At 41.3% G+C, this 23,965-nt stretch overlaps 2 protein-coding genes across 4 annotated transcripts in view; both read left to right on the forward strand.

Annotated features, from left to right (window-relative positions):
* Nucleotides 1–1,385, forward strand: part of YIPF1 (Yip1 domain family member 1) — a 33,478-nt gene extending 32,093 nt beyond the window's left edge. Inside the window, exon 11 of the mRNA XM_007471162.1 lies at nt 1,335–1,385. The gene's annotated coding sequence lies outside the window, so the exon portion shown is untranslated. The remainder of the gene's footprint in view (nt 1–1,334) is intronic.
* Nucleotides 1,386–17,729: 16,344 nt separating this feature from the next.
* The window catches only part of NDC1 (NDC1 transmembrane nucleoporin), a 51,347-nt gene continuing 45,111 nt past the window's right edge, over nt 17,730–23,965 (forward strand). The window contains exons 1-3 of one of the 3 annotated variants that reach the window (XM_007471164.1): nt 17,730–18,021; nt 19,507–19,627; nt 22,206–22,307. In XM_007471164.1, coding sequence (XP_007471226.1) covers nt 17,965–18,021; nt 19,507–19,627; nt 22,206–22,307 — 280 coding nt within the window. In that variant the 5' untranslated portion in view covers nt 17,730–17,964. The remainder of the gene's footprint in view (nt 18,022–19,506; nt 19,628–22,205; nt 22,308–23,965) is intronic. The other 2 variants (XM_007471165.1, XM_007471166.1) reach the window with 2 other exon arrangements.

Here is a 23,965-nt window from a genome sequence, read left to right on the forward strand (position 1 = left end):
CTTTCCCTTTGCCACTTATTTGTTGAAAAATCATTTATCCTATAGTTTTTCACTGTCTGGATTTTGCTGATTGTTTCTCCATGGTATCATTTAACATATAGCTCTGTCCTCTGTTTTCTGTGAATTGCTGTTTGTATCTAAAGGTTTGGTCAGATTCAGATTGATTTTTTTTTTTGGCAAGATTACTTGATATGTGCCGTAAAACCCTTCCATCCATAAACTCATAATGTCTAATTATCTCTCTGTCTTTTTGATATTGGTAGCCATTAATAAGCAATGCCTAGACCCATTAATTCAGTAGGGGTTTCAAAATGGTGATATTTTAGTTCTATCTTTCCTTCTTTATTTATTTACTAGAATACTTCTTTACTAAAAATTTCCCTTCATCTGCGTGGTTCCGGTGATACAGTTTATATTAGAAAAGCAAGATAAATGATTTTTTTCTCTTTATTTACCTGCTTTCAAAATAGTAGTTGGCTCACTAGGATCTGCAGCAATGACCAATTAGTTTCAGTCCATTGCAAATACTATGCTTATTGATGCTCAAATTTTCCTGTATTTGGCCACCGGGAGCCTCTTCAGGTTGGCCCCTGGGTCCTCTCGGCACGACCCTAGGAGTCTCTGGTAACTGCCTTGTTACCTGTTATAACCAAATGTTCTTGGCTCATTTTGAACTTTTCCTGTCCCACACCCAGACTGAGCCATTTCTCTAAGGAGTCCTGGTTCCATTCAGGGAAATAGTATTTTCCAGGTCACAATTTGGATGCTAGCGGTGCTCACTGCAACTGGCTTAGTCATTGTTTTCAGGCCTTTTCAATGTTCAGAGCTAGGAAATATGATTGTTGTTTGCTTGATAGAACATATGTTGTGAGTTCATACTGATACTTCCAATTCCTGTTTAGTACAGTACTAAATTTACTGCTCGTATCTTATATTCATATCTCCTTTCTCCTGTACTGAGGATCTCATTTCTCACTGACACCATCAATGATAGAATTGGGCTATCACATAAGTACTTACTTGTTTTATCCCACTGTGCACTTACAGGGATCTAGCAGTAAAAGTACCAAACTACCTCTAACTACTGGAAATGTTACTTTAAAATCTTTGAAGGGAATTCCCTAGTGGTCCAGTAGTTAGGACTTTGCACTTTCACTGCCATGGCCCAGGTTCAATCCCTAGTCGGGGAACTAAGATCCCGCAAGCCGCGAGGCGCAGCATAAAAAATAAATAAATAATAATAAATAAAATCTTTCAAGATTTTTTTTTTTTTAAGTTCTGGAATATGCTTTTCCCTCCCTTGTCTGCTTGGAAACTTCCTATTTATTCTTCAGGGCCTACTTCAGATACTCTGTCCTTGGTGGAGTTTTGCTTTACTTCTCCAGGTAATATTACTTATTTCTCTGGGCTCTGCTACAGTTCTTTGTATGTTTCTCTATTGTGGCCATTTTCTTATTAACCATAACTTCATAGACTGAGGGTCCTTGAGGTCAGAGATTTATTTACCAATATAGCCCCAGCACTCAGCAGGCATTTGGGGAAAGCTTGATTTTGAACAAGCAAGGGTTATATACATACCATGTGGCACTCAAAACTTTCCTGGGATCATTTGCCAAGCTATTTGGAAACTCTTGTTCATTCATTGAGGACCTACTCTGTGCTAGGTGCTGGGCTACTGGTGAACAATGGAGATAGGTTCTTACCTTCCCAGATTTTACAGCCCAACTTTATATCTCCTGCATCACACAGACTAGCAGACCTTGCTGAGTTAAAAAGAGAATCATGACTTTGGGAACTTCTGGTTGGAACACCCCAGATCAGGCAATGGTAATACTGTCCAGGCTTGGTTGCAGGGATGGGGCCAGGAAGGGAGTAGGGCATGCCACAGGGGGCCACTGTGGTGGGGAGCCAGAAGTGGCCAGGGAGGCCTTACCCAGGTCTTAGGCCTGGAAGTGGCGAGGGAGCCCTGGCTGATGGTGACATTGTGGGCCAAATCTTTCCATATTTATGAAAATAAAGCTTTAGTGCCTGCCCTGTGGGCTGGTTTGTCCCTACCTTTACTTAGCATTTCAGAAACCGGAGCCGATGTTTACCAGAAGGCCAATCAGGTCTTTAGGTTCTTTCACTCCAGCAAATTACAGCATCCACCCTTCTCCAACCACTTTTCACAGCTATTTTGTTGGCAACTTTTCCCTTTTCTAGAGCCAGTGGATTTAGGCAGATCTCCCCTACCTCAGCCTCACCTTCATGGTATGCTTAAATGCTGACACTGGTTGTGATATTTCCCCCGATGAGGTCGCCAGGGAGGTCTGACTTATTCTCTTAGGGGGAAGGCCATGCGTTAGGAACCCCTCTCTGCCACATTCCTTAATCTCCCCTGGATTTCACCATATCTCTAGCCTCTTTTTCCAAGTTCCCGTCTCGTGCAAATCCTCAACTAGGTGTACCAACAGATGCCTCAAATTCATTATGTTCAAAACTAAACTCATCCCCCCAACAACCAGATGCTCTTTCATTTTCCTGTCTCAGTGAATGGCACTACCATCCACACCGCCCCTGATTTCAGACTAGGTTAGATTCTTTATCATACCCTCTCATGGTACCTTATAGTCGTAATTACATAAGTAATGTTTTATGTATTTGTTTACTCTGTAGTTTCCCTTGCTGGACTGTAAGTTTCTTGAGAGTTAGAACCATGTTTGCCTTATTCATCGTACCTGGTGCCTGGCATGTGAGTCCTCCATCAATATTTGTTGGATAAATTAAGAAATCTACCTGGTCACCCAAGCTAGAAACCTCAGCATCAGTGTAGATTCCTCCCTCTTATCTTCCACATCTTACCTGTCAGCAAGACTTGTCTATGCTACCTCTGAAATATTTCTCAAATCTGTCCTATCAGTACCATACCCAGCGTTTAGGACCTGATCATCTCACATTTAGACTATGGTAAGAGCTTGATGGGTTTCTCTGTCTCTTTTCTCCTCCTTCTGATCCATCCTATATGTAGCCATAGGGGTCTTTGAAAATCTATAAATCTGATTGTGCCTTTGACTGCGTCACTCCTCTACTTACAAACTTTTTTTTGGCCTCCTGTTGTCTAAAGAAAACCCAGACTCCCTGGATTGCTATGATCCATCCCTAATCTGTTTGTCCTGCCTCATATCCTGCCATTGTCCCCTGTATAACCATATGTTTCAGCAACCACAAACAGCTCTCACTTTCCAAATCTTTTTATGTAAAAAGATATTTACTTTCATCTTTCCTCCTCTAGCACCAAACACAGATCAGTCACAAAGAAGAGAGAAAGGAGGATGGCTGAAGGTAGCTTTGGGATGTGTATCAGAGAAAGTCATTGGGTTTCCAAAGAAATAGAGGAAAACTTTTAAAAATGTCATTTCCTCTCCAGCAGGAAGTCTTCCGTGGAGCCTGTAAATCAGCCCTCTAGGTTTAGGGAGCTGGTGGAGGCAGACTGCTCTGGTGTTGAAGTTATATCTCTAAATCCTTTCTGTACAGGGGCATCTTGATCTTGAAAGTTACTCTTTTTGTTTTTCAGTTCTCTTCAGTGGGTTTTGGAGTATGGTTCTTTCGGACATGGCATCCACTGCAGGAAAGCAGAACGACCAAAGCGCAGGAAAACGGATGGAATGGCCCCAACCCCCAACATCTGGGGGGTGCCACACTGAAGCCTAATCGCCTATTTAACAAACAAAAATTAAATGTTGTTGAGTTGAGACGTGTCATTCAGCTCTTCTTTCTCACTGTCACTTGTCATTGTGACTGTGCACTGGTTTGGAGAGAAATACGAGGGGATGGGTGAGGCTGCTCGAGTGCCCTGCGTTTGCCTCTCGTGGTCACGTGGTGTGCTTCACGTTAGGTACACCCTTAATCCCTGAAATGGATCCATCCTAACTTGGGTGTCTTTTCTCTGGATCGTGTACAGATTACCTAGGTGAGCCTCTGCTCCCCTTGCCATCCTAAAGTGGCCAAACAGCATGGACTTTGGTTGGGATTCATTGGGAGGCTGAAACTTTGTCTTTGGTGACCTGACTCTGGGCAACTGAACCTAATGGTTGCAAAATAAATACAAAATAATAATAATAATGTCTGTGTCTGCACTTCGTGACTTTGACCTCAGGTTCTTCCTTGATGTTTTATCTTCAGCCTGCCAGAGGTTGCTGGGAGTCTGATTTAATGTGCTAGCTGTTGGAGTGCGGGGGTTAAAATGGACATCCGAATTTTTCTTCCTCTAAGCATGGAACAGTGTGTTTAAAGGACATGCTTACCTATAACCTATTTTGACATACAGATTTTAGAAAATTCTTTTAGTGCCCTTCGAGTGCCTCTTCAAGGTGGTGTGACTTCCTGGCTAGAGACCATGAAAGGGAGAAACCAGTGACACCTCAAAGATACTTGTTTATACTTTGTGTTCAAAATATACACCATCTGGGGCTTCCCTGGTGGCGCAGTGGTTGAGAGTCCGCCTGCCGATGCAGGGGACACGGGTTTGTGCCCCGGTCTGGGAGGATCCCACATGCCCAGAGCATCTGGGCCCGTGAGCCATGGCCACTGAGCCTGCGTGTCCGGAGCCTGTGCTCCGCAACGGGAGAGACCACAACAGTGAGAGGCCTGCATACCGCAAAAAATAAATAAATAAAAAATATATACATACACCATCTGGGAGGCTTAGCTTCTTCCAGGTCAGGATTGCTGATTTCCCACTGTTTCTGTTGTCCTCTTCAGGACAGGAGTTCCCTGTGTATTTCTGAGACAACTACAAAGACACATTTGGACTTAAAAGGATGATCATGCAGATAAGGGAAGTGGCACACAAATTCAGGCTACAGTGAGCTTAAGGTCACCATGGCAAACTTCCCATTGAATGCTGACTGTCACCCCCATTACCTTATTCAACAAGTATATATTGTGCACCTACTATGTGCTGATCACCTTTCTAGGTACTGGGGCAGCGAACAAAACAGACAAGGTCCCTGTTCCCGTGGATCTGACAGTCCAGTGATCCCTGCTAAGGGATCACCAGCCTCAGCCTCACCAAGGCAGCCATTCCTCCTGAAACGCTCCCTGCTGTTAGAAGTGCCTCTGCGGTTTTCACTGATTGGTCCGAGCTCCAACCCTGGGCTCTCAGATCAAAGTCTGAACTTCTTTCCCTTTGTTAACTTCTGATGTTTGAAAGCAACTGTTCTGCGCCCCCTGAGTCCTCTCCAGCTAAATATTTCTTTTGTCTTCAAGGACTCTTCAAAGAACTTGGTATTCATACTTTCTAGTCACCATCTGAACTGGTGCCCTGGCTCGCTCTTTCTTTAATACTTAACTCCTGCTGCCCAAGGCAGTGATTCTTATACATGTGCATCTGTGCATTCCCCTATACAAACCATCTGCAACCTCCCATTCTTATCTCTTACCAAAAGTGACAGGATTTTTCTCCTATTGAAGAATAGAAGCATATTGTGAAATTATATATATATATAAAACTCAATATATAAGGTTACTGCCCCAGTTCAGTTCCTGACACAAAGCCCTTGTCAATAGGGGTGCTAGGAGAATCTTTTGTTCTAATATTTGGTCTTTGACCCCACTTCCTGACAGAGAGCCCTTAAGACCCTGAGTGATAGAAATGACCGACAGAGCTCCTAAATCCCTTGGAATTTCCTGGATAGTGGAGCATTTTTGGTTCTAATTAGGAGACTCTTGGGGGCTTCTGGATGGGGCTGGTCGCCCGAAAGACCAAGCCATGATTAGAAGCTTGGAACTTTCATCCCCACCCCCTATTCTCCAGAGAGAGGAGAGGGACTGGAATGGAGTTACTAGTCAGTCATGCCTATGTGATGAATTCTCCATAAAAATCCCAAAAGAATGGGGTTTTGAGGGTTTCTGGTTTGGTGAATACATCCATGTGCTGGGAGGATGGTACACCCCCAGCTCCAGATGGACACAAGCTCCTGCACTTGGGACCCTCCTAGACCTCACCCTATGTATCTCTTCATTTGGCTGTTCATTTGTATCCTTTAAAATGTCTTTTGTAATTAACCAGCAGTAGTAAGTTAACTATTTTCCTGGGTTCTGTGAGCAAATTATCAAACCCAAGGGGGTGGGGTCGTGGGAACCTCCAATTTGTAAGCCAAGTCAGACAGAAGTCATGGGTAACCTGCGGACCCACTGCTTGCAATTAGCATTAAGACCCCTTAACCTGTGGGTGTGCACTAACTCCAGGCAGTTAGTGTCAAAATTGTTTAGGGTGAAAAAACCCACATATCTGGTCTCAGAAATGTTGTAAGTGTTCAAGTAAAGAAAAACAGGGTTTTTTCCAGGCACATATAAATATCTGATTTTGAGGTGGAAATTAGTTACTAATAAGTATTTTTAAGTTTGACATGACTTGTACATTTTTCCAAAATTATGTTTAGAGATTCTATGATACAGTGGTCAGAATTTAATTTTTTTAATTAATTAATTTGTTTATTATTTATTTTTGGCTGTGTTGTGTTTCTGTTGCTGCACACGGGCTTTCTCTATTTGCGGCAAGCAGGGGCTATTCTTCATTGTGGTGCGCGGGCTTCTCATTATGGTGGCTTCTCTTGTTGCGGAGCATGGGCTCTAGGCAAGTGGGCTCAGTAGTTGTGGCTCACGGGCTGTAGAGCACAGGCTCAGTAGTTGTGGCGCACGGGCTTAGTTGCTCCGTGGCATGTGGGATCTTCCCAGACCAGGGCTCGAACCCGTGTCCCCTACATTGGCAGGCGGATTCTTAAGCTCTGTGCCACCAGGGAAGTCCCAGAACTTAATTTTTAAGTAAAGATTTTAGACACAACCAGCATCATAAATTACCACCATCATCTCGTGAAAGAGAGGACATTATAATGTCAAATAATCTGGAAGGGCATAATCTCAGTACTAAAAGTTTGAATAAATTTAGTTTATGAAAAACCGACTACATTCATTCTTTCTCACCTACCAAGTACCAGTGAAAACTTCATGAACGAACCAGCATCACCCTTTTGGAAGCCACTGCCCTTAGGAAGCCCATGTAGCTCTTAAGAATTGCATTCAGCTGTAAAAGAACCCAGAAAAGCAGTGGCTTAAACAAATTAGTAGTTTTATTTTTCTCATGTAAATAGAACTCTGAGATAGTCCCAGGTAAACATGGCTGCTCCGTGAGGCCATCAGGGACTCTGCCTTCTATCTTTCTATTTTTCTTTTGAAGTCTTTAGCATGAATTTGTCATCATCTGATCCCAAGATTCCTGCTTCCTTCTCCAGCAAAGTGTAGGCAGTGAGGAGTCCGCCTCTAAACCAAAAAACCTGTGTCATATTTCAGACCCAACCATAGGCAGTTACAGAGCTTTGCCCACAGGCCTCCCGGGAAGGTACATGGCCTGTGCACTGCACTCTCTGAGGGGATTTGCAGTCAAGGGCTCTGGCCCCATCCTACCATCACCCCAGTCTTAGCCCAGGCTCCTTATGCGGAGAAGGGGGAGCTTAGCCGTGGCCTCTCTTAGGTGTCTCTGCAGAGACCAACTTACTGGCTGTCGGCGGGGGGAGGGGGAGAAGGGGGCGAGCGTGGGGCCTTGAAATGTTTCCTCCACTCTGACTCAGTATGCAGTACTTTTTCACTCCTAGACCTTCCCTCCTCCCTTCTCCCTGCCTCCCTGGTCTGCAAAAAGGCAGGAGCCTTTTGTTCAGGGATCCTTCAGCAGTGAGACAATCGCGGCATCTGTACTAATCCACCTGACTCTTGCCTGGCACTGTTCCAGGGAGAAAAATGGAACATTAGGGGAGCCAGCACTTTCTCCTGTTTAGTCTCTTGCTTATACTGTCACAGTAGATGATTAAATCCTTGACCGTTAGTTTCATTTTTACTACTCTACACAGATGCCTAGCAGCTCAGCGCTCTGCAGCTCAGCCCAGCTTTTGGCAGGAAGAAAGAAGGGAAAGGGCAAAAGGGGTTGGTTGGCCAGCTGAGTTGATGTGCCTTTTGGTGAGCTTTCTCCAATGCCTCACTGATAGCTTATGCTTATATCTTATTGGTCAGAACTGGATCACATAGTCATCCCTAGCTGCAAGGGAGGCTGGGAAATGCTTTTTTTTTTTTTTTTTTCGGTATGCGGGCCTCTCACCGTTGTGGCCTCTCCCGTTGCAGAGCACAGGCTCCGGACGCACAGGCTCAGCGGCCATGGCTCACGGACGCAGCTGCTCCGCGGCATGTGGGATCCTCCTGGACCGGGGCACAAATCCACGTCCCCTGCACCGGCAGGCGGACTCTCAACCACTGCGCCACCAGGGAAGCCCTGGGAAATGCTTTTTATCTGGGCACACTGCCACCCTGAGTGAAACAAGAATGGGCTTTATTTATTTTTATTTTTTAATTTATTTATTTTGGTTGTGCTGGGTCTTTATTGTGGCAGGTGGGCTCCTTTGTTGTGGCTCACTGGCTCCTTTAGTTGTGGCTCGCGGGCTCCTTAGTTTGCAGCTCACCGGCTCCTTAGTTGCGGCACATGTGCTCCTTAGTTGCAGCTGGCGGGCTCCTTAGTTGTGGAATGCAAACTCCCATGCATGTGGGATCTCGTTCCCTGACCAGGGATCAAACCTGTGTCCCCTGCATTGGGAGGTGGATTCTTAACCACTGTGGCACCAGGGAAGTCCCCAGAATGGGTTTTAGATAGATAACTATTACATCTTGGAATCCCCTACTTTCAGAAAAGTTAGTGGATGGTGGTTTGTCCATTGTCTGTTTGATTTCACTGGTTGGCATTATATAAAGAATTGAGAGAAAAGCATTCTGGGAAGATAGCAGTGGCATTTTTTAATCTCCCTGAATTCCCCCATTAAAAAAAAAAAAACAAGCAACAACAACAAAAAAGCCACAGAGCAATTGGGATAGCAAAACCAAAAACCTATGGACATCTATAACAAAACTGGGAGACAAGACAGCACCACAAACCCCAAAATTCATGTAGGTGGAAGCCACTGGTGGCTCGAAGACTTGCATGGTATCAGCATTTTTGTGGAAAGAAGCAGGGGGAAGCAAAGAGTGTCTGAGAAATCTGAAAATAAGAGAACCCCAAAATAGGTACTCCCTGGAAAGTACAGTGGGCCAATAGGAGAACAGCAGCTGGAACTGCGGGGGGCAGGGGGTTGTACAATCCTGTTTGCAGCTGATGAGGGCAAGGGGTCCAAAGTAAGGACTGAAGAAGCTGGAGCAGCCCGGGTCCTGTGAACCCTCAAAACCAGACAAAGTGTCTTTGCAGGACACTTTGGAAAGCCGCAGGGAATATACTACAAACAGGGCAGGCCAGGGATATTTTGGACAAAGGAAGGGGAAGTCCAAATGAGAGTTGGGGAGGGGAACAGAGCCAGAAGATCTCGGAAAGTATGAAGCCATACTTCTTCTGACCACTTCATGGAAACATAGACGAGGAAGCTGTAGAGCCTTGAATTTAGCAAAGCTATCCTAACACTCCTCCCCACTAAATGTGCAGGAAAACTAATTTCATCTAAAAATGAGCAACAGAAAGGACTGGAGTGAAATCTCATAATGAAGTTATTATAAGAAAAATGAGAACAAGGAGCAGAAAAATATCCTTAATGAAATAAAGCATTCCAGAAAGATATGCCCACAAAACTAGGTAAAAACTGTAACAGTATTTCAAAATGAGCTAAAGTCAATTAAGGAAATATTACAAGATATGAAAGAAAAGTACAAGTCAGAATTAGAAAGCAAAAATTAGGTGATCAAACTTAGGAAAGAATTGGAAAGAAAAGGGAAAACTCATCTTACAAGTGAAGACTGAACTAGAAGGAATATAAGAGTAACATGGTTTTTGCACAACAGATAATGCCTTAAGGGAATAAAAAGTGAAAAGAAGGAAAAAATTTAAATTCCAGAATGATTAAAGAGAAATCTGAGAATTCAAGAGAAAATGACAAATATAGAAGATAGGCAAAAATATCTAAAACTGTATTACACAAGTCCCTGAAGGAGAAAAGAATAATGGGGCAATGAAGGAGAAATAATATATTAAAAAATCTATATAAAAGAAACTTCCCTGAAAAAAAAATTAAAAAGACTCGAGATTGCATATAGAAAGGGCATACCTTGTGCCTGGGGAAATCAACCCAGAAGATCAATACTGAGACATAGTCTAGTAAAATTAATGGATTTTAAAGAAAAAATATTTGGGGCATCCAGGCTAAAAGACAAATTCAATTATAAGGGAAAGAAAATCAGACCGTGATCAGACTTGACAACAGCGCTTTATGTTAGGCGACTATAGTGTAACAATATATCTAAGATACCTAAAGAAAGGAAACCAAACCGACCGACTTTCAGGTGTGAAGGCCACAGACAAAATGTTATCAACATGGAAGAACACAGGGACTATTCTCATGAGACCTTTCTGAGGCATCTTCTAGGGAACATACCTCAGACAACCAGACCAGTGAGACATTGACATAACAGGTGGTGAGCACTAAATATATTTACTTGTATAACTAAAAATAAGTGATGGTTATAAGGGAAAGAATATAGTTTTTAATGGTTATGTGTCCTTAAAATAAATATACAGTATAACTAACAAAATAGAAAGAGAATGGGGAGAACATTTATAAGAGGCAGACAAAGCTTGCTGATTGCCTTATAGTTATTAACCAAAATATTTCTTCCAACCCGGGGCTGGAGAAGAAGGGGAGGAGGAAGAAGTTACTAGATAATGTCAATATTGTTCATAAGAGGAAAAAATAGACAATAGTTGCCTTCCCCAAATAGAGGGGATTAAAGATGTAACACAGAGGAAATGATTAGAACAAAAGTACAAACTTTTGTAAATATTAAAACCAAAAAAGGAGTGAGCAAGCAAATAAACAGACCACAGAGTGAAAAATTATTTATATAAAAGAGTTGAGGGCTTCCCTGGTGGCGCAGTGGTTGAGAGTCCGCCTGCCGATGCAGGGGACGCAGGTTCGTGTTATGCCTTTCTTGTATAAATTTAGGAGAATGGTGACACTGAAGTGAGAGATGGGAAAAGAGAATGCCAACTGACCCCAAGTTGCATTGTAGGCAGTGCAGGGGACGCAGGTCCGTGTCCCGGTCCGGGAGGACCCCACGTGCCACGGAGCGGCTGGGGCCGTGAGCCATGGCCGCTGAGCCTGCGTGTCCGGAGCCTGTGCTCTGCAACGGGAGAGGCCACAACAGTGAGAGGCCCGCGTACGGCAAAAAAAAGAGTAGAAATTTTCACATAGATGTGGGTGTGAATCCCTGCTTCACTTTACCTCTGTCTGCTTGGCTTCCTCTGTAAAAGTCTATATATATGTATGTAGACTTAAGTGCCTGGGAGCACATCTTATTTATATGTGTATATATACACACACACACACACACACACACACACACACACACATAATATATATAATTGATCTTGAAGGGCAAGTGTGAGAATTAAATTTATATAATATGATTTTCAGTACCCAGTATATAATAAGGGTTCAACCAAAGCTAGATCTATAGCCTTTTCAGCAAGGGAGGTGCAAAGCTAGGACTTGAAAGTAGGATTGTCCGGCTATGAAGTTTGCTCTTTCTCTACTGTGCTACTCAGGGCAGCACGTATCCACTGAATGGTGGAATTACAGGATTTTTCAGAAGGAGAGATTCCATGCTTCATGGAAGACATGGCATTCAAAGACATAGAGTCCAGCTTAAGTAGAGACATGAAAGAGAAAACAAGATGTGTTGGTGAGGAGGTGAGGGGTCTGTAAAAGATCAGTTTTAGTGTCTTAGACCTGTCCTCATCCTTTTTCCAAGAACAACTTATAAACGAAAAACTGATAATCAGTTCTACCAGATGTATTAGTTGAGAGTATGGTTTAGGAGAATGAGTGTCTAAAGATAGGAAGGTCCTGACAGCAGCGACTCTGCTCTGATGTACACCCCCAGGGCCCAGCACAGTGTGTGGCCTACACTCAACCTATACTCATTGCTGAGTAAATGCTGGTGGGGTGAATTAATAAGGTAATACCTAAAAGATAAACCAAGTTTTTCAAGGAGTTTTCAAGCCCTCATCAGGTAACTGTATTTATCTACTCACTATTTGTATCATTTGGGATAGGTTAGATTATTCTACAGTACTAACTCCAAAATTTCAGCAGTTTAAAACAAAAAGTTTCATTTCTTGCTCATGTAACAAGTTCATCACAGATTGGCAGGGAAACTCTGTTCTTCGTAGTCACTCAGGCCCTTGGGTTGTTGGAATGAGCACCATCTCATATATTGTTGGTCACTGTGCCAGAGGAAAAGAGAGCTCTGGAGGGTCTCTCAGTGGCAATTAAATCTTCCACCTGTAAGTGACACGTGTCACTTCTGCTCACAATTCATTGGCCAGAAGTGTCACATGGCCATACCTAACTTTAAAGAAGGCCATGAAGTGCAATCCTATTATATGCCTAGAAAACAAGAGACCTGAAATGCTTGGTGAACAGTATTAATGACCATCACATTATCTGAAGGTGGGTAATGGGGCTCCATTTAGATAGGTAGATAGAAAGAAAGGACAGTGTACACTAGTATCCCCCCTTTTTACAGTTGAGGACACTTGTGCACTAAGAGGTTGTTACTTGCTCACACTAACCTGCTATTAGCAGGGAGCTAGGATTCAAATCTGCATCTGCCTGACTCTAAAACCTTTACCTGCCTTTGATCCTGCCTCTTCCTCATATACTTGGAGGTGAGGCACCAAGTAGCCTCACCTTAACCCATGGATTTCATTTTACTGTCTCTGTGTCACTGGCAGAAGGTTAAATCAGACTTTGCAAACAACCCAGGCCAGTTTAAAAGGAAGAAAAAGTCATTTCTGAAGCCTGGATTATATACTTTGTTTGTACTGTGTGGATTTTCCCTCAAGGTTCTCCCTCTCTCTTCATTGCACTTTCCTTTGAAATATAATCCACCAAACAGCCATCAAGAGGTGAAGCCTGGCTCCAGAGAGTGGGTATCAAAGGAAGGAGGAGGAGTTTGAGCCTCATTTTCAATTTGCTAAACCTTTCAAATTCTTCCCCAAGGCTTCAGTTTGGTAAAGGAAAAATAGTAATGACTTATGTTTATCCTGGGGAATATGTGTTTTCCATGCCCCCTTAGGAAATGTCATCAATGTGTTTTGAATTTATTTTTTGCTTGATTCATCAAAATATTGTTGCACAAGAGACTTTGGATGTCCAAAGAGCTGTCTTTTAAAATAAGTGTCTTTTATTTTGCCTTTGGAAACAGCTAATCACATTTTATCAAGAGTCAGCAGCCTTCTTTCTTCAAAGGGCTGAATTTAACACTAAAAGGGTTACAGATGGGGAAAAAGAGGGGTCATGTGCAACAACCACCCCCTAACATTAACAGGCTATAAGATGCCCAGGACTATACAGTGTGAAGGTTTCGAAATGAAAACTTTAGGAAAATGATGGCTCATTTAAAAATATTAGGAAAATTTGAGCAAAAAGTAATTCCCATATTCCTTACCTCATTGGGAGAGAGTGGTGGTTAAAAATGAGAGCCCAGAGTCTTCAGGGACTCCCATTATTCATATGTTAGATCATCTTTGCCTATCTTCTTTATTTATTGCTTTTTAAAAATCCTTTTTGTTTCTTTTTTCATTTTTGTTTGAAAAATGTTCTTCCCTTTTTTATGGCATTAATCTTCTGTTTCTTTGCTCTTGAGTTCCTCCTAGTTCAACCTTCATTTCTATAGTGATTTTTCCTATATTTCTATTCTTATATTCCTATATATCTATTTATATAGATACTCTTTCTTTTTTACAGCTATTCATAATATTTTATTTTCAGTAAGACTAGACTCGTAAGGTATTCATTTTTTCATACGTGATTTTGGTAATGTGTATTTGCTTTTTCTTTCATCTATCTCTTCCATAAAATTGGTTTTGCTTATTGTCTCTATTATGGGTCTGTTTCTATTTTCTTTATTTCTTTTTTTTAACATCTTTATTGGAGTATAATTGCTTTACAATGGTGTGTTAGTTTCTGTTTTATAACGAAGTGAATCAGTTATACATATACATATATCCCCATATCTCCTCCCTCTTGTGTCTCCCTCCCACCCTCCCTATCCCACCCCTCTAGGTGGTCACAAAGCACTGAGCTGATCTCCCTGTGCTATGCGGCTGCTTCCCACTAGCTATCTATTTTACATTTGGTAGTGTATATATGTCCATGACACTCTCTCACTTCATCCCAGCTTACCCTTCCCCCTCCCTGTGTCCTCAGGTCCATTCTCTACAACTGCATCTTTATTCCTGTCCTGCCCCTACGTTCTTCAGAACCTTTTTTTTTTTTTTTAGATTCCATATATATGTGTTAGCATACGGTATTTGTTTTTCTCCTTCTGACTTACTTCACTCTGTATGACAGTTCTAGGTCCATCCACCTCACTACAAATAACTCAATTTCCTTTCTTTTTATGGCTGAGTAATATTCCACTGTATATATGTGCCACATCTTCTTTATCCATTCATCTGTCGATGGACACTTAGGTTGCTTCCATGTCCTGGCTATTATAAATAGAGCTGGAATGAACATTGTGGTACATGACTCTTTTTGAATTATGGTTTTCTCAGGGTATATGCCCAGTAGTGGGATTGCTGGGTCATATGGTAGTTCTATTTTTCGTTTTTTAAGGAACCTCCATACTGTTCTCCATAGTGGCTGTATCAATTTACATTCCCACCAACAGTGCAAGAGGGTTCCCTTTTCTCCACACCCTCTCCAGCATTTATTGTTTGTAGATTTTTTGATGATGGCCATTCTGACCGGTGTGAGGTGATACCTCATTGTAGTTTTGAGTTGCATTTCTCTGATGATTAGTGATGTTGAGCACCCTTTCATATGTTTGTTATATAGATATTCTATTGCTATATATTTCCTATATTTCTATTCCTATATATCTATTTCTTCCTGGTGTTCTATATCATAATCCTGAGTTTTTCTAGTACTAATTAGTGTTGTTCTTTCATCTTTTGTATCATTTTCTTAATTAATTTTATTCCATTTTGGAGGATTAGGTTATAGTTTCATCTATTTAGTGCATGTGTCTTTCTAGTATGCTTTTGGTGTCCATAGGGATGCTTTTAAATCTTCTTTTCATATAAGCCAAGAAAGATGAAGTGACTTTCCCAAGATCAAATAGCTACTAAGTGGCAGAGCAGGTATTCACACACATGTTTATCTGACTCCAAAGCCTGTTAATCTTCTTACTAATTATATTTATCATATATTGAAAATCTACTGTGTGACAGACAATTTACAAACAAAATCTAATTTAATACAGCATCTTGCAACATCTTTTTATTATTGATGAAGAAACCAAAGCTTGGAGAGCAACTGCAGATGTTGTGGGCACTTGTGGTGGTTTCAACAGCTCTAGGGTACTAGCTCCTTAGTTCCTGCTCAACAGAAATGTGATATTTGGGTAATAATTCCTTTCTTCCTTTTGCTACTACAACCCTGTTCTTTCTCCCCATGTTCTTTTAGCCCTTCCAATACTTTTGTTATCAATTCTTTGAATTAAATCCCCCATTTGATTTAAATAACAAAGTTTGTTTTCCTGAATGAGACACTATCTGATGCACTTACTTGTTTCCATTCATTATTTTGTTCATTTAACAAACGTTTATTGACTACCTACTAATGTTATGGGTATTTTGGAAACAATGATTAACAAGATAGACAAAGTCCCTGCCCTCATGAAGCTTGTAGACTAGTGGGAAGAAAGATAATAACTAAGGAGTTACACAATATGATTTCAGATTGTAGTAAGTGCTGTAAAAATAGAAGTCGGTTAAACAATAAATAATTGTCTCTCTTGTATAAATTAAGTCAGAAGATAAAGGCAGGTAGCCCAAAATAGTATGATTGCTCCAAGTAATCAAGTCTCCTTTTAGCTCAGTACCTAATTTGCCAAGAGTGTGACCCTCTTACTGTGGTTCAATATGGCAGGCAACACATCCAAGTTCCATGCAGCTGGATGGAGGAAGGGATTAAGAAAGGGGCAAAGACCACGAGCTAGCTCTCTTTTAAGGGGAGGTTTCTGGGAAGCTACCATGCAATACTTTGATTATATTTTACTGGCCTGAACTCAGCCACCTGGCTCCACTTAGCTGCAAGAGAATCTAAGAAATGTAGCCACATGCCCAGTTAAAAGTGGGAGGGGGGGTGGTCTACTACTAAGAAAGAAGTGGAGAATAGACACTGGTGTAGACAACTACTAGTCTTTACCAAAGGAACTAAACAAAGGGATATGATTGCAAGTAACCTGAGGACACTCATTTAGAATGATTCTTCTTTTTTTCATTATTTTATTTTATTTTATTTTTAATTAATTTATTATTATTATTTTTAAACTTTTGGCTGCATTGGGTCTTTGCTGCTGCACGTGGGCTTTCTCTAATTGTGGTGAGAAGGGTCTATTCTTCATTGCAGTGTGCGGGTTTCTCATTGTGGTGGCTTCTCTTGTTGCCGAGCACGGGCTCTAGGCACGTGGGCTTCAGTAGTTGTGGCTTATGGGTTCAGTAGTTGTGGCTCACGGGTTCTGGAGCACAGGAGCCATAGTTGTGGTGCACAGGCTTTGTTGCTCAGCAGCATGTGGGATCTTCCTGGACCAGGGCTCAAACCCGTGTCTCTTGCATTGGCAGGCGGATTCTCAACCACTGCGCCACCAGGGAAGTCCCTAGAATGATTCTTTATAATCTCTCTCCACCACCAAATAGAAGGTTTCTTCATGGCAGAGACTTGCTCTACCTTTCTATTTCCAGTTTGTCCTGCAATACTTCAGACTTGATTGATATTATCATGTTTTTGGAAGTGAATATGATATACAACCTTAAAACAACTCAAGAAACCACTTTTAGCAAACATTGCAGAGCAATATGTGTGATCTCAATTACTCTCACCAGACTATGAGTTTCTTCAGAGTCAGTAAATCACTGAATCTGTCTTTCTAGAGTACTGAATATTGTCTGTGGTATGTAACTGGGTGTTAAAATGTGTTAGCAATATGCCTCTGGGGATCTCACTGAGGCCTAATGCAATCAGAGAAGGATTCATTAAGTGGGACTTAGGCTGGTGAAAAGCCTTTTTTCTCACTGGCAGGAAATTAATGACAATATTTGTATAGCATTTTAGTACATCTTTACAACATCATCCGATGCCATCTTTATTTTTATCCTTATTTTATAGATGAAGAAACGGAGGCTCAGGGAGGGTCAAGATATTCCACTTAGCAAGTGGCAGAGCTGGAGCTAGAAACCAGATCTTAGGAAACCAAATGCACCTCTAGGGCAAGAGAGTTTTTCATTTCAGTAAAATTAGTACCTTTGTGGAGAGGGCCACAACATCCTTTGATTTCACTTTCAGGAGGTCGATAAAGTAAGATCGTTAGAAATGAAGGCAAATCATTTTGCCAGGTCTTTCTAATTATAGAATTCTGATAATCAGCACTGTGACTAGAAGCTGCTTTATAAAAGACTACGATTCCCAGCATGGCACAAAGGACCGCGGGGAAGACTTCGACTCCCAGCATGCTGTACTTTGAAACTCCCAGTCCCAGAATACAACGCTCCTCCTTACTCAGAGGGCCGTAGAGACTACAGTTCCCAGCATGGAGCGCCGCCCCCAGTTTCTGGCGCCCCGCCGGACCCTGCTTCGGAGAGACGTTTTGGACTCCAGAGGGCGGGCTCTGGAGTCCCAGCCCCCTTTGGGGGACGTGTCTGCGAGGCGGTTCTGGCCCGTTGGGCGGGTCCAGACGGAACCTCGAAGGGATGGGTTGGGGCCTGGGCCAGGCTTCGCCCAGGCAGCGTCTGAGACAGCCCCAGTGGGGCCCTCGGGGGGCCTTCCTCCCTTTGAACTGCGGTGGCGGGTGGGCTCACTGTATCCTGCACCTTTCAGAGTAGGGGCCGCCATCACCATGGCCACTGCTGCGAGTCTGCCGTCCGCCGGCGGACCGCGGGACATCCTGTGGCGCGTGAGTGCTGCGCGCGCTGTGGCAGGCGCTCGGCAGCTGCTGGGGTCGGGCTGGGCGTGCAGGCGCTGGTCGCGCGTGCGCGCTGGACGGGGGCGGGGCTGGCTCGAGTGTAGTGTGGGGAGCGCGTGGGGAGGGGGCGGCCCGAGCGACTTATTTCAGGGTTGTGGGGGGTGTCCTGAGTGCAAGCTGGTTACAGAGGGGACGGGCGTGCTAGGGAAAGTTGGTTACAAGTTGTGTGTGTGCGGGGCGTCCTGAGTGCAAACATGTTACGGCGTGAGAGAGGGGTCCTGAGTGGAATCTGGTCATGGTGGGAAGGATGTCCTGCATGGGAGTTGGCAGAGAATGGGGAAGAGTTGTATGCAACTCTGCTAGGTGCACAATTAATAAGTTGTTGATTACTTGGGATAAGAAGCAGGAAGGAATATCCGGAATCGGAAAGAATGTGGTATGACCTTAGCAGAGGCTGGTCTTGGGGACTAGGTGAGCAGGACAGGTATCTTGTCAAATTAGAGGAATGTGTGCACTGTGGGCCCGAGAAGAGGAGGTACTTCCTTGTTGAAGTCCAATCAACAGTTCTGCCTCCATTCTGTGGAGGGCACAGAGATATAGGAGTAAGATCCCTTTTAGGACAGTGCTTTTACCCCAGCGGCACTGCCATCTACTTTGTATCCCAAGTTACTGAGTCTTACCTGTTCTTTACCACCTGTATTATCAGTCATCGATGTCCTGTAGATTGTATGTCAGAAACGTGGCTGCAGTTTTTTTTTTTTTTTTAACTTTCTCTTTGCCACTGCCTTCCTTCAGACACTGACTGTAATCTTTGGCTTGGGCAATTGGGCTGGACTGCCTCCTGTTTGTCTCCTGTCTGTGTCTTGTCCCCTCTGATCCATCTTCATTATAGCCATCTTACAGACACAAGGGTGTTTTACCTTCCAAAATATAAATCTGATCGTCACTTGGGTGCTTAAAATGCCTCAGTATCTCTTCTTGTATTCAAGCAGTAAATCTTGTGCCTCATGTGGTAGGCACTGGTGAGTCAGACATGAATACAATGCAGTAGTTGCCCAGTAAGGAGCTCATGTCTAATAAACACAATTACAACATTACTGTTGGTTCCTGGAAAATGAATATACTTTCAGATATTGACATATCAAACCTAGAGAGACAAGTATTTAAGTTGCTGTAAAGTACAGTTGTAAACTAATTGAAACCTCCCTCACCCCCCAAAGTGTGATATTTAATGTGACATCTGACTCTGGACTAAAACAAGCATCAGTTCACTGTTATTACAAGTTTCTGGAGTGGTGTGTAGTGTTACTAATAGTAGTAACCATTAGAATTTATCTATAGCCGCATGGACTGTAATCTGGGTGTAAATATTAGTGATCAACATCCTGTATGAAAAGATAGGATTTGCATAACTGAAATAACTGAAATAGTTTAACTGACTTCATGATTGAGGGATTTTTGTTTGTTTAATTATAGGTTTTGGGCTGGAGGATAGTTACAAGTATTGTCTGGTCAGTGCTGCTTCTGCCCATCTGTACCACAGTATTTGTCATCTTCAGCAGCATTGATTTATTTCATCCTATACAGTGGCTGTCTGGTAAGTGATACTCAGTTTGGGGAAAACAAATTTACAGGACCCACTTCTCAACATAAAAATCGCATTATGTTTTAAATAATTTATTTTAATTGCTGTATTGACAATGACAAAACATTCACTTTGAGGTATTCTTAAGGCATTCCCTTCCTAACATAGGCCTTTTCACTATATAATAAGATTAGTAGATACATCAGAGACTGTGTAGTATTATCACATGAACAGAAAGATCATTAGAAGACCACATAAATAAAAACCTAATTTTGTTTATTTGTCTCTTCTATTTGGCAGCTTTATTGAGGTTGTCTTTTTAAGGAAGTGAACTATTCCTTTTATATATTTAAAAATTATAGGTAGAAAATATGACATAGCTTTTTAAAAAGTCTGTCTTAAATTAAGAATACTTTGGGACTTCCCTGGTGGTGAAGTGGTTAAGAATCTGCCTGCCAGTGCAGGGAACACAGGTTCGATCCCTGGTGCAGGAAGATCCCACATGCCACGGGGCAGCTACCCATGTGCCACAACTACTGAGCCGTGTGCCTAGAGCCTGTGGTCTGCAACAAAGAGAAGCCACCGCAATGAGAAGCCCGCACACCGCGATGAAAGAGTAGCCCCTGTGCGCCGCAACTAGAGAAAGCTCATGGGCAGCAGTGAAGACCCAGTGCAGCCAAAAATAAATTAATTAATTAAAAAAAAAGAATGATACCCTGGAATCTGATACATGAAATATATTTTTAAAAATTTCTATATTGTGGTTGATAAAAAAGATGAAAAGAGAGAAAAGGAGGAAAGACTAAGGAAAATAGAGTTAAACTGAAAGATTAATGAGGAGGAAAAGATTGGAGCAGGCTAATGTTTCTCCAAATCCTTGTAGATAAAATTAATAAATTCATTAAACTAAACTATTTTATGTTGATAATAGCTACCAATTATTGCTGCCTACTGTGTGCCAGGCACCAGGCTAAGTACCTTATGTATAATACTTCTTATCCTTCCTACAACCTTGTGTAATAATGACATAGTATCCCTACTTAAATGAGGGAACTGAGACTCAGGTTATAAGTCTGTGCAGAGACACAGCTAGTGAATAACTGAACTAGGATTTGAATATTGGTCTCTGACTTCAAACCTATGTTTTTCCACTCTGCCACACTAGAATTAAAAAAATAAAAAGAGAGAAATGTTCCCAGAGTAGGTTTTGAAGTCTTTAAAGTCTTGCCTAAGTCCTAGAAGCACAAATACTCTTGAAATTCTTTTTTTCCCTCCCTCTCAGGAACAGTAACAATAAATTTCTTTTGCTTTGAAAAGTGGGAGGTATGTTGTTAATTTAATTTTTCTGAAGAAATGCCAATTTTCAAAGTTAAAAGCTTTACCTTGTGACCTTTGGAGAGATATTGCTGCTAAAGAATTAAAGTCATTTTAAGTTTTTTGTTGAAACATATCAATCACTTCTTGGGTGAGTCTCACAGGTCAAATGAAATTAAGCCATAATCCAGCACAAGAATGGCAAGTATTTCTGTAACCACCTTGCTGCGTCTGCATCACTCATGAACTGGGCTGTCTAGTTGCAACCTCAGAATATTTCAATATTGTAATCTAGAGCCATTACCAATTGTTCAGTATTGGCACTTGAGATAAACACTTTCTGCCACTTCATGGCCCAAGGGTATCCTAGTATCACTTCCTCTTCAGATTGGATTTGATTTATGCCATTTTTCTCATCAAATATTACTTGTATTCTTCAACTTTTGCTTCACAAAGTCTTTACAGAGAAACTGTAGTCCTTCCTTCCTTATTTCCAGTCACATGAATCAGTTCTTTCACTCTTTTAGCTCAGTGTAATGCTTGAGGAGTTTAATTGTGGATACTGAATAAATTTTTTTCCATAATTTTGGTCACTGAATTAAAATTTTAAAAATAATTGGTTTCATTATTAAGTCTTAGTCTATTCAGCAAACATATGTCCTCATTTTTATATCTCTTGTTCATGTTTTTAGGCATAATATGTACGTATTTTAAACTTTACCACATTTTGTAAATGGAATATTGATTGTTGGACTACTCTAAAATGTGAATGTATTAGTATTTCATAGGGACATCATGATTTTTTTTTAATTCGGCTCATTTGGATGACTTATGGATTATGCTATTTCTAGAAATGTTACTTTTTTCTAGCTGTAGGGACTAATTGCATTAATTAAGAAGAGATCTGAAAAATATTATTTACATTTTAAAAAGAAACTTTGTTGGTATATTACTAAATGTGGTACTTCTCTGTTTCACGTGATAAAATGTTTGCATATGGTATTGTTTTGTCTGATGTTAACATCTGGGTCATCTAAAAGAAATTCTAGTATAATTTTTAAGGACCTGGAACTTGGTCCAAATAACTCGTGCTGTATGTAGTTCTTGAGTTGATGTCCTATAGGACCCATCAGCAGTGTAGGAGTAAATTTTTAAATAAAAGATAAGTTTTAAAATTCAAATTATAGTTGTGGTTCAAGCCCCTTTTCTATTGCAGTATACTAAACATGACTATATAACTGAATGAACTTACTAATTCATCTCTCTTGTGTTTTAGATTCTTTCAGTGATCTGTATAGTTCCTATATAATCTTTTACCTTCTGCTGCTGTCAGTGGTAATAGTAATAATAAGTATTTTCAATGTGGAGTTCTATACAGGTGAGTTTTCAAATATTAACCATCTTTAAAATATCTGAATTTATTTTACTAAGGGCAGACTCAATGCATTTTGTATGTGGATGTGTACATCAGAGGCTGTATTTTATGTCAAAGTTTAAAAAATGTGTACAGAATTATTATATATGCTTTGAATGTCTTACCATAAAATTTATTTGACCAATACATTCTCTGTTTTAAAAAAAAATAATTAGAACTCTTAGGACAAATATTGGATGATTCCAATTATATATATGAGGTATCTAGAGTAGTCAAATTGATAGAGACACAAAGTAGAATGGTGCTTGCCAGGGGCTGGAGGGAGAAGGGAATGGGCAATTGTTTAATGGGCATAGAGTTAATGGGTAGAGGGGAGGATGGAAAAGTCTGGAGATGGATGGTGTTGATTGTTGCACAACAGTGTGAGTGTACTTATGCCAGAAAACTATACACTTAAAAATGGTTAAGGGACTTCCCTGGTGGCCGAGCTTCCAATGCAGGGGGCATGGGTTCAATTCCTGGTCGAGGAACTAAGATCCCACGTGCCCCGCAGCGCAGCAAAAAAAAAAAGGTTAAAATGGTACTTTTTTTTAATGTGTACTTTATGACATACAAAAATTTAGACCTTTTAATAATTCACAGCTGGTGTTAAAGTTGTAATTCAGCAGATATATTATAAAAATAACTCCTTTATAGAGTAAGAGATCAAGACCAGATGATTTCTAAGGTCCTTTTCAAATATTGAAGTCTATAATTCTGTGGTTTTCTAACAAAATTTAAAATATCATATGTTTTGCCTTGGGAGAATCACCTGTTAGATTTCAGAGCTTTTTACTTTTTCTCAATTTCTCTCCTTGCTCTTCCTGCCGTTTCAGATTCTTTAAATCTGTCTTGAGGTAAAATGAGAAGCTTTTTCTTTTTTTTTTTTTTACATCTTTATTGGAATATAATTGGTTTACAACGGTGTGTTAGTTTCTGCTTTATAACAAAGTGAATCAGTTATACATATACGTATGTTCCCATATCTCTTCCCTCTTGCATCTCCCTCCCTCCCACCCTCCCTATCCCACCCCTCCAGGTGGTCACAAAGCACCAGCTGATCTCCCTGTGCCATGCAGCTGCTTCCCACTAGCTATCTATTTTACGTTTGGTAGTGTATATATGTCCATGCCACTCTCTCACTTTGTCCCAGCTTACCCTTCCCCATCCCCGTATCCTCAAGTCCATTCTCTAGTAGGTCTGTGTCTTTATTCCTGTCTTACCCCTAGGTTCTTCATGACATTTTTTTTTGAGAAGCTTCTTCTGATACTTCTTTTTTTTTTTACTATAACATCATTATTCTTTTTAGCTCTTTAGTACTTCCTTGTTAGATATGGTATAAAATTTCACATTGCTCTCTGGATTTTATAGTACACCCTTTTCCTTTGCTTTTCTAATCCCTCACTACTGGCTGATGGATCCCTTTTGCTATTCAAGCCGTCTACAGAACCCCTTGGTTTACAGCATGTGTTCTTTCACACTGTCCCATGTACCTGGGTAATCTAGATTTAGATGCCAGACAAGGGCTCTCCAGCTAGTCATTCTTTTTTTTTTTTTGGCATCGCCATGCGGCATGCAGGATCCTAGTTCCCCAACCAGAGATTGAACCTGTGCTCCCTGCA

Source organism: Lipotes vexillifer, unplaced genomic scaffold (assembly GCF_000442215.2).
Source record: "Lipotes vexillifer unplaced genomic scaffold, Lipotes_vexillifer_v1.1 scaffold1003, whole genome shotgun sequence".
Classification (NCBI taxonomy): Eukaryota; Metazoa; Chordata; class Mammalia; order Artiodactyla; family Lipotidae; genus Lipotes; species Lipotes vexillifer.